Source organism: Arctopsyche grandis, chromosome 1 (genome assembly GCF_051622035.1).
Source record: "Arctopsyche grandis isolate Sample6627 chromosome 1, ASM5162203v2, whole genome shotgun sequence".
Lineage (NCBI taxonomy): Eukaryota > Metazoa > Arthropoda > Insecta > Trichoptera > Hydropsychidae > Arctopsyche > Arctopsyche grandis.
In genome coordinates, this window is record NC_135355.1 from 24,269,822 (window position 1) to 24,280,853 (window position 11,032).

Below are 11,032 nucleotides of genomic sequence, written 5' to 3' on the forward strand. Positions count from 1 at the left end.
GTGTGACCAGTTTTAGTGTAACGGGTGATCACGTGTGACCGATCTAGAGCGACATGGTTTACCTACATATGACTAGTAGTCCGTTTACCGTCTCATTGATTTACGAGTTTTACAGTGTCTCGTTATTCAGTGATTTATATAAAAAAAAATGCTGAATTTTAATTTGTAAATTTGTAATTGGCCAGGAAGGCGCATCGGGGTTTACCTGTAAAGGCCTTCCTGGTATATATGTAAAAATAAAATAAAAATAAGGATAATTTATTTTGAACGCTGGAATCGCTCATTTGCCATGCGTGTGGCGAGCGCATTAGCTAATAAAGTAATACAATTGTACGAACTGCATTGATCAATTTAACTAATTAATATTGATTTGCTTCTTTTTCGATTTATTTTAAAAGAAAATATATTAATAACAGAAATATAAAACTTCGACAAGTTTAAAATATTTATAATGAACTACGACACTTATTTTAAATTTATTTTAACTATCATTTGAATCACCCGTGCAACCAGAATTCAATCTCAAAAACACGGAAAAGAAGGACAATTAAACGGATTTTTCCATTAAAATTTATTAAATCTTTTTAAAAACTTAATTCGGCTATCGTTCATGAGCGAAGCCTTAAATTATTTTAATGGTACATCGTCACTGCATCTCTTTTCTAGATGCACCATCAATTTTAATTATAATAATTTTTAATTCAAACTTTGAAAGACGAAAAATTGTAAGAATTGACCAACGTATAGTAATCGACCATCAAATTTGAAAATTAAAAAAAATGAGAGAACTGTGGTAAAATGTCTATGATATCACCGAAAACCTTTTATACCCTCGATAGAGTTTCTGCACACCATTAGATAATAACAATCGTATATCGTTTTAAATACAAATGACCGACAACTGTATCACTAATTATCAATACAACGATGTGGCAGAAAGTAGAGTGGTGGTGGGTTGACAGGTGAGGAGTGAGAGGCGAGGAGTAAGGATTGAGGGTGAGGGTGAGGGTGGCTGTCAGAGTGTCGGGTGCAGTGGTTTGGGTGGGTGACAGTCGCAGAGGCAGTCGACCGTTGCACTGGTTTGGTAGGAGATGTGCTGATGTACTGATGTACTGATGTACTGCTGAAGACCGGCTGCAGCTGTGGCTCTGGCTACGGCATCCTCATCATTTCCATACTCTTCGTATCCTCGCTTCTCGCTGCTCACTGCTCACTGCTCACTGCTCACTATTCGTCACTCGTCAACCGAACACAATGTCCAATTTCCGGTTACATCGTCTCGTCTGGGACAACAAACACTCCCAACTCGCCGAAGCTGTTCAAGAAACACAGGTATGATCATCATCTCAAACGCAAATCAACCCCGATACGATACTTTTTTATCTATTTCCAAATTGGTCATTTATTACTGATCGCTATCTTTACACTTTACGCATGTGATGACACCGATGGTGATGGATGATGGCGGATAAACATTGTTTCGAAACGTACGCTCACCTATTCTATTTATTCGTGTATTGTACACATTTGCATTTGATTTTGCGATAAATGATAATGCAAAAAATGTGACCTTGAAAATGTGACACATGTACAATTTATTTAGAACAATTTGATAAGAGGCTAGTAAAAATCTGAAATAATGGATAGATTTTGTCATAAATTAATTCTGAACGAATTACTGAAAATACGTTACAGTATATTTGTTGAAACATTATAAATACTACAGATATTAATTAATTTAAATATTCGACATATTAGAGTAATCTAGTCGTTGTTTGAGCAGTTGAAAGTTCCATCGAGGGCTCCGAACCCCCTTCAAAACCCATCTATTGTCTGTCAGGGGTCTGTAAGATAGAATACCAAATTTTGTTTAGACAGACAGACAGACAGACATATGTACAAATCATTTGTACTTAAATAATTTATTTAGAGGAATGTTCCTAGAAATTCTACCAAGTAGAATGTCATATATATGTTCGGCTTTGCTCAGGTAATTGAAAGTTAAAAAAAATTTTCAAAATGACTGAATCATCACAAAACTCATCAATGTATGTAAATTGGGTGAAAACTGAACATTTTCATAATAGACAAAGCAATATTTAAAAGAGACAAATGCATGAGACGAGTGTAAAGGTAGTCTTACATGTAATGAAGTGGTCAAAGTGTAATTAAAAATACTGAACTCACATTATTGCAAAAAGAGATTGAATCATACTTCATACTGATGGATAATTATATAATCTAATAGTGAATTAAAAATGTGTGAGAGAAAGTGTGAAAGCCCGTAGTACATCATACATATAATATCTCTATTCTGTCTGTGTGTGTATCTGCGATAACGCTCGCCGTAGTGCTTCCATAAACCACCCGAAAGAAAAAGCCGGTTTTCGGTTTTTTTTATAAATAAAAATCCGGTTGACCGGCTTTCACCGGTTTCAGAAAAAGATAAGATTTTTTTTTATGTTTTAAATTTTTATCTCGAAAATAAATTGTAAATATGTTATATTATTACAAATAATAAAATTTCGATAGTATATTATAGCTGTAAAATATAGCAGATTCTGAAAACGCACAAATAATTAAATGATTTAAATAAGCTACAAATTATGGAAAACCCAATTTGCCGAAATTCTGACCTTGGCCTTGTGTAGGTTATTGAAACTACTTTCAATGACATTTTATTGGTTTATGAACAAGTCTTCATCCATTACTAAATCTCAAAGCCACCGCTAAGTGCTGTACCTTTTTTTTGTTGTTCAAAGAAATATATGCCTATTCCCTAAGAAAGTTTGGATATACACATTTTTTTTTGATATTTCATAGAAATTTGAAATTCATAATTTGGTAGTTTTGAGGAAAAATAAAAACTAATTAACAAAAAAATTTAAAAAGCCGGTTGATCGAGTAAAAAAACCGGTTTTCGGTTTTTTGAAAAATGGTCAAAGAGCCGGTGTTTCGGTTTAAGCCGGCTTGGAAGCCCTACGCTCGCCGTACTATAATAGTCGTTTTGATTCGACATATATATGTACGTCACAGCTAAAACACTGCCAACAAAATGGACGCATAAAATAACGAAAGAAAAAAACTTTTATATATACGGTTTGCTACCAATGGTTCCTCTAGGCAAGCCTCTGGGCATTGAGCCCCATCTACTGAAAATTTATTTAATTAATTAATTTTTCTATTGGTGTTTTATATTGTTTATATGTAGGTAGATTGAACACAGGACCGACACATTTCTTTTATTTTTTTTATTATTTAATAACTTAATATGCCAACGCCCATGCGATGATATTTCATCAGGTACAACACTAGTAGTTTATATAATACCAGTGGTTTTACCTGGCTTCACTCAGTTTTTGTAATATAAACCAATTTAACAAATGACTAATTTATTTAAATCGAAAAAATATAATATTCAACGATATCAATATCGTCGGCATAGAAACTTTGATTTGTTCGATGACGTCACGGATTCTACGAACCATACAAACATACAAAATCTCTTTCGAAATTATATATTAGATGAGACGATGTGGAAAAAGTAACTGCTAAAACTGTTTAACCTGTGAATAGCATAGGGGCGGTAGAAAGACGCCTTTAGATCGCTAGCTGTCTTCACATCGATCTGAAAAATGATTCTCACGTAATTTTAATAATTAAATTCCACTATCTTCATGTCGGAGGCGTGTGGCTTACTTTAATGAGAACTAACTAAGCCTGGAAGTGGTTCAAAATCAGCTCAAAAATTTCGAATGGTCAGGAATTTTATCTAACTGACCAGGAATTTTATCTAAAAAAGTGAATTACACATCTGCAGGGTGATATTGATAATTTTTTATATTTTTTTTAAGAATGACAATTTATTTTTATTTACTTTTTATCACAACGAATAAATAAATAATACAATATCAATGTACAATAAAATTATCAACATTCGCCTAATAAATGGTATTGCAAAATAGTAAAAAAATATCTATTTCTTTGGTATACGAAAATGGGTACCATTTATCGGCCCGGCAAATAAAAAGAATGCCACTCTCTTAAATAGCTCGCACGACAGATTCGGTTTTCGCCCGGCAAATCAAACATCAAATGGCTTGCCAGTAACAAAAATAAATACTGACTCTAACAACCTAATCTTAAATGAATAGGACCAACCCTAACTTAACCTAACCTAACCCTTAAATAAATAAGTGTTGGCTGCTAAGGTATTACGATTACCCAGTGAAAATGTAACTGGTTATGATTTCACTGAAACGTCAAATTTTATTTTTGTTACTGGCAACCCGTTTGACGTTTGATTTGCCGGGCGAACGCCGATTTTGTCGTGCCAGCTATTTTAGAGATGTTAATTTGACATTTTTCGTGTAATTTATTTTACAGCCGTGCCAAAAATATTATCCCTACGAAAATACTCGCACTATAGAATTATATATACCTATAATTGTATCCCTTACTACTATGAAATAATCATTATTGAAATTTTCGAGAGATTCTTGATTTGCTTATACATAGATAAATGAAATTTATATCATTTCACTAATACATTTGTTAAAATAATCTTTGCTTCCCACTGGATCAGCTTTTATTGTGGCAGAATTTTTCTCAGGGTGCCAATTAACTGGACAAACTTCCCCATGTTTATCAGCAAATTGAAACGCTTTAACTGAACAAAGTGTTTCATCAATTGATCTCCCAACTGGAAGATCATTTACAGTCATCTGTCTAAGAATGCCATCCTTATCGATAATAAAAAGACCTCTTAAGGCAATGCTCTCTCCTTCAATTAAAACGTCATAGGCTTTGGATATTTCTTTGGTAAAATCGGCCTACAGCAGTATATTCAATTTACCAACACCACCAATCTTTCTAGAAGTTTGAGTCCATGCTAAATGATCATAAATTGAAATTGAAATCTCCATTATTACAGCATATATAATCTATACATATGTATAATAATTTTTATTTAAAATAAATTCTATTGTACATTTTCGACTATTTAATAATATTTGCGGTGATCGTCACATTTACAAATTGTATAATATATCTTAAGTTAACGTCATTTATATGATAGGGCTTCTGTAAAATTTGTACCTGTGAGCATGACAGTATAACCAAATCCGATATTGCTTTTCAAGTGCTCAGTAATTGGATTAAAAACTAATATGTATGTTTTAAAGTGGTTCATGGCTAAATTATGTCATGCCGTCCTAGTAATTTAAAACGATCGTTGATGAGATATTCGATTTCTGTTTGTTGAAACTTTGGTGTATTCACATTTCAGGATGATATGGAAGAGTTAGATCCTAGAGGAAGAACTCCGCTCATCTTAGCCGTAACGCTGGGTTACCTTGAATCGGCCAAAGTGCTGTTAGACGCTGGGGCTGATGTTAATTTTGAAAATAAGGAAGGTTGGTCAGGTAAGTGGAAAATTTTGATTTAATTTTACAAATAACTGTTTCCATCTGATGCATATAAGACAACTGACTTTGTGTACTTTCTTAAATAGTGGTTCAGGAAGCCATTTCATCGGGAGATCCGTCCATGGTTTCACTTGTTGTGGCAAGACGCGATCATTGCCGTCAACAAGCTCGCGCCCAAGCAATTCCTTTATTGCTCTCCCGCTTGTATACAGCGCCTGATTTTTACGTTGAAATGAAGTGGGAATTTACAAGCTGGAGTATGTATAATATTATTTAATATATTAAATTTTTACTAAATATATTTTGACTAGAGATGATTAATTAGAAAAAAAATTGTATGAATTTCACTTTAAATGCGGAAATTTAACTAAACCAAGCTACATACTTTCTATAATCCTATGAGTAGAACTGGTTTTAAATGATGTGTTTTAATATTATTTCAGTGCCTCTGGTGTCACATATGTGTCCATCTGATACTTACCGAGTGTACAAACGCGGTGCGAGTGTAAGAATTGACACAACTTTATTAGGTTTTGAAAATGGACACTGGCAAAGGGGCAACCGTACTTGTATTTTTAGAGGACAAGGTATATTTTATTGAGGAATACATATGTACTAACTAATCATGGTATGTACTTGTTCACTAGTTAAGCTCGTGAGCCTAACTAGTAAACAAGTACCTTAATCATTTAACATACAAATACATATGTTGTGAACAGGTTCGTCAGCTTCGCTTTTGGAGTTGGATCATGAAACACGGCAGGTTTGGGCAGAGCGATTTGAAACCGCTGGTCCGGGTACGCCACCATCTCCGTCTCCAGAACAAATATCACAACGTCTCACCGCACCTATTAGTACTAATTATATAGACACTGAAAAAATTAGTTTTGAGAGGTAGAAATACATAATATTTTTAAAATTTATTTTTATAATGTTTGTTTTTGGAACTATGTACATATACATATGTGTGTGCTTAAACAATATTTTAGAAATAAAAGTGGAATTTGGGGTTGGAGATCTGACAAGGCAGAGACAGTCAACGGTAGAGATTGTAAAGTGTTTGGCGCGTCTAATGTAGAATTTGTAACTCGAACGCGAACTGAACATCTTTCTGAAGGTGACAAGGCAAAGGCTCGTGGACCACGAACTCCTTTGCATTCATTCCTTGGCATTGCTAACAACGAAGAACGGGCTACTAATAGCGAGGTAATATTTGAATTTATTGTAAATCAATAGTTTCATATATATTTTTTTATTTATTATTTTTTTACATATTTTATATTTTATTTATAAAACCAATATTTTTGTTGTAGTTATTTTTTTTAATGCGTATTATTATTTTTTTTTCTATATATTGATTATATTGTTGCTGCTTTACTCAGAATGCAATGGTAAGTTAATGACTTGTATATTTTCATATACGAATATTGATTGTAAACCATTTATTTCAATTTATTGTAATTCATTTGATTATTTCTTTCAGCAAGAGTTTAATGCTGTCGGAAATCCGTGTAATATCACCTCTGAAGAATATTTCTCGGATATCGATTTACAAGATAGAGATATTGGACGTCCCAAAGAAATAAATACCAAAATTCAAAAGTTTCGAGCAACATTATGGCTGTGTGAAAGTTATCCGTTACAGGTATTTAAATATAATACTTCTTAATTGTAATTTTTTTATGAATGTGTATTTTTAAAGTTAATTATTTTCAGCTTCAAGAGCAAATTATACCCATACTTGATTTAATGGCTTCCATGTCTTCACCCCATTTCGCCAAACTTAAAGACTTTATTCAAATGCAACTTCCTTCAGGTTTCCCCGTAAAAATAGGTAACTTTTTACATACATAAATACATATATATATATATATATATATATATATATACAATATGTATAGGTACATATAGTAATTACAATTTTTATTTTAGTACCAAATGTGATTTTCTTTATTTTGTTTGTAGAAATACCACTATTTCATGTCTTAAATGCTCGCATCACTTTTGGAAACATTTTTGGCTCGGAAGAAGAAATACCTTACGTCTCTTGTATAGAAGAAGGTGATCGCCAAACTTGCATTCTCGAAGAAGAGATATTTCAAATACCTTCAGATTATAAACAACTGGGTACATTTTAATCTTACATTATTTTATGTCGTGACTAATTGAATATCTAAAATTTTAAAATTGTATGTGTAGGCTCAGAAGATCGAAGGCAGTTTAGTTTTGAAAACGAAGATGATCTATTACAATACGCTATTCAACAAAGTCTTATTGACGCCGGTAGTGAAGAAGATGAAGTAAATCGTATATTTAGTTAGAACATGATGTATGATGTTTAAATGCGATTATTATTTAATATTTGACTATTCTGCAGGTTGATATTTGGGAAGCTTTAAAAGCGCAAAGACCATCTCGACCTACAACTCCAAATCTCATTACTGAAGAAGAAAGACAACTTCAAAGGTGTGTTGGCTTATACGTATTTACATATTTATGAAGTCAGATATTGATATGCTAATGGTATTTTATATTTATCAATGGTTTTCATGTAAGATTTTAACGTGAGTCGGTATTTTTTTTACATTAAGTGGCTCAAAAGTTTGCTCATAATTTACTTCTGCATTTATGCATATACAGTGGAGTACTAGACAATGTCAAGATATGTTTGATTACATTTTCAGGCACGGTTGTATAAAAAAATACAATGATTTCCCCCAATCGTCGACTCCCAGTTTTTATGGGAATTCTTTATCTCCTAATATTACTCCTTCACCATCTCCCACGCCGTATAATCAAGTTAAAGCTTACCTCAAGTCTGGTAGAAAGTTATATTCTAAATCACCTAAGCACGCAAAATCACCTAAGAAATGATGAAAAGATTGAACTTTTCAAATTTCACTGATTCACTTTTATTAATGAATTTGTTTCTGTTTAATTTGCACATCTATATATTATGTAATTACTATATATATATATATATATAAGCATAAGAGTTTCAATAGTGTGATTTTACATTTGATTTTTACCGCTTTTTATGCTAGTGTAATTTTCTTGTCTTACATTAGGGCAATCCAAGCTAGTCTAGCCACCTGTCGAGAAAGAGAATTTGGAGTCACTAGTAGTCCATCTCCACCCCGTAACACATCATCATCTCCTAGCCCAGATGCAGATTTGCAAGCGGCGCTGCTGCTCAGCGAAGAAGAACGACAAAGAGATGAACAAGAGCAACTGAGAGAGGAGGCTGAATTAGCTGAAATTTTGAAATTGTCTTTGGTAGATAAATAGTTAATTTTGTCCTGAATTGTTTAGAATTGTCCTTCTGAACAAAACTGTGCAATTTTTGTTAGCGTCCGTATATCGAGATTTATAATATTATTGTTTTAAGTATTATTATTCTATTTATATGAAGAAAATTTTAATTTAAATATTACTTAAATATTTTAAACTAGACATACTCTGTATGAACAGTTCCTATGTTGCATAGTGCTACATTTTACACAAACATACATATGAATATGCATTCAACATATTTATGTACATATATGAACACGTACACACTAATACGTGCATACCATACATACATACATAATATTATATGCACTTCTCAATACTAATATTTTTTATAAACCTTATTTAAAATTTTATTATATTATTTAAATTCTTCATTCGTATTTATATTGATACATTCCTATTTTATATTTGGTTACTGTCTTATTTCATTAGACTGGAATATTTTGAATGGAATCCAATTTTCCATTACTTGGTTAATTAAATTTTATTGTATCAAAAAAATAAAGTAAAAAAAAGTATACAGTAAAGTAATAATCTTAGATTTTTCTACATTTTTCAACTAAATATACATATTTGTATGGATGTTATCGTCATTTATGTATATATGTAATTGTAAATGCCATTTGCTAGATTTTTTTAACATTGTTATTCAATTTTGTCTTATTTTCATACATCTATCTATAGGAGGTTATGATCTGTTTTCATTTGTATTTTCATTCTTCCTAAAATATCTATTGGTGAGATTTTTAGCCTTGCTATATGACAGTGACACTTCTAAATATTGTATTGTTTGAATTATTGTGATAACCAAATATATGTACATACATACATGGCCTTCTAATTCATTAATGTTCGTATACCAATTATTGAAACATTCTAAAAATTGTAAAACTTCTACTGGTTAACGGAGATCTCGGCATACCTATCAATTAGGTAATTTGTTAACAGATAAAGTAGAGCGATGTTAATGCACAATCGAATAGTATCATGTTTGCTATTGTAAATAATTCATCGTTTTTACATTGTACATTTTCATGTATTTGAAGAGTTCATTGAAACGGAACGTCACTGTCACGAGCTACATTTATATCTTGTATATATTTTAAGTTTAATATTGTATTATCCTCTTTATTGGTAGTTGAAAATATTCTATGGACGTATTTATAATTTATTTTTTGCTGTATTTCCATGTATCTTCCACTGTTTTACAATTATTATTTATTGTAAGGTACATTAAATAGAACAATCTTTGGATTGACTGATTGGACCATTTCCATTAAGAAACCTTTCAAATACACATATTTATTGAGTAAATAAATTTGACAAACCAAATTATGTAGAAATACTCTTGTGTATATAAATATATGTACTCGAGTCTTTGGGTCTATTGACGAAATGTACATATATATGTATATGTATGTACATTCAAACTGGTCGAAGACAGATTTGCCAATATACTGTAATCTTTCATTAAAGTAAGTTTTCATTAGGAGATGGATTTTTTTTACTATTTCAATACATTACTGTGATACATCTTATTTATTATAGACACGTGTGGTATATATTACACATATATCAATGGCCAACTATGAATGTCATTTATTATCATAATGATACATCACCATATAATGAATTGAACTAGTACACTTTTGCTATCAATTTTCATTATGATTAATTTTAGACGAAAAATGGTATTGCATCCTGTAAAATTTGCTATACAGATTTTAAAATAAAAATAAAATACTGGTGAAATTGGTTTTCTATAAAATATCTACATTATTTGCCTATTGGCAAACCTTAGTCTTACTCTTGAACATCGAAGGTGACTATTCAATTGTATTATATATTCTTTTGTTATATTTAAATTTTATTAATAAATATTTTTTATGACTCGTATTCTCTCGTTTTCTTTTAATCGGAATGCTTATATCCCATTTTTCCCATTGGACATGTTTTGCATGAACAATCTTTTATCAAGGATGGAGCTATCATGAGAAACTCTTCTTTGCTTGCGACGTGTTTTTGAATTATCAATCATGGAATATTTTGGGAAACGACAAATGAAGGTTAAATAGCGTTAAACAGATGGAAAACCTGTATCTTGAATCTATACATGAAATACGTATGTGGCTTGTACTATAGTTATTTCTATACAGCCTTAATGGCCATAGATAAGTTAATTGTAAATTAAACCCGATGTTTGTATCATCTGCAAAAATTTCAGAATGTCAAGAATATTTAGATAAGATTATGATAAATACATTAAATATTATGACTGATTTAATTTCACTTTTTATATATTGGTCCAATTT

At 31.4% G+C, this 11,032-nt stretch overlaps 1 protein-coding gene across 1 annotated transcript; it reads left to right on the forward strand.

The window, feature by feature from the left end:
- The first annotated feature begins 957 nt into the window (after nt 1-957).
- Nucleotides 958-10,614, forward strand: LOC143923174 (ankyrin repeat domain-containing protein 13D). Its single transcript, XM_077446724.1, has 12 exons — nt 958-1,332; nt 5,288-5,423; nt 5,513-5,683; nt 5,870-6,013; nt 6,146-6,320; nt 6,416-6,632; nt 6,910-7,071; nt 7,143-7,260; nt 7,392-7,553; nt 7,626-7,726; nt 7,804-7,892; nt 8,495-10,614. The coding sequence occupies exons 1-12, from the start codon at nt 1,255-1,257 to the stop codon at nt 8,712-8,714; spliced, it is 1,773 nt and encodes a 590-aa protein (XP_077302850.1). The 5' UTR covers nt 958-1,254; the 3' UTR covers nt 8,715-10,614.
- Nucleotides 10,615-11,032: the final 418 nt, after the last annotated feature.

Excerpts from the sequence above, each read along its gene's own strand:
- LOC143923174 (XM_077446724.1), top strand. The coding sequence starts at position 1,255 with ATGTCCAATTTCCGGTTACATCGTCTCGTCTGGGACAACAAACACTCC. Across the intron at positions 6,633-6,909 it reads AACGGGCTACTAATAGCGAG|CAAGAGTTTAATGCTGTCGG; the intron begins GTAATATTTGAA and ends TATTTCTTTCAG. Across the intron at positions 7,727-7,803 it reads CCGGTAGTGAAGAAGATGAA|GTTGATATTTGGGAAGCTTT; the intron begins GTAAATCGTATA and ends ACTATTCTGCAG.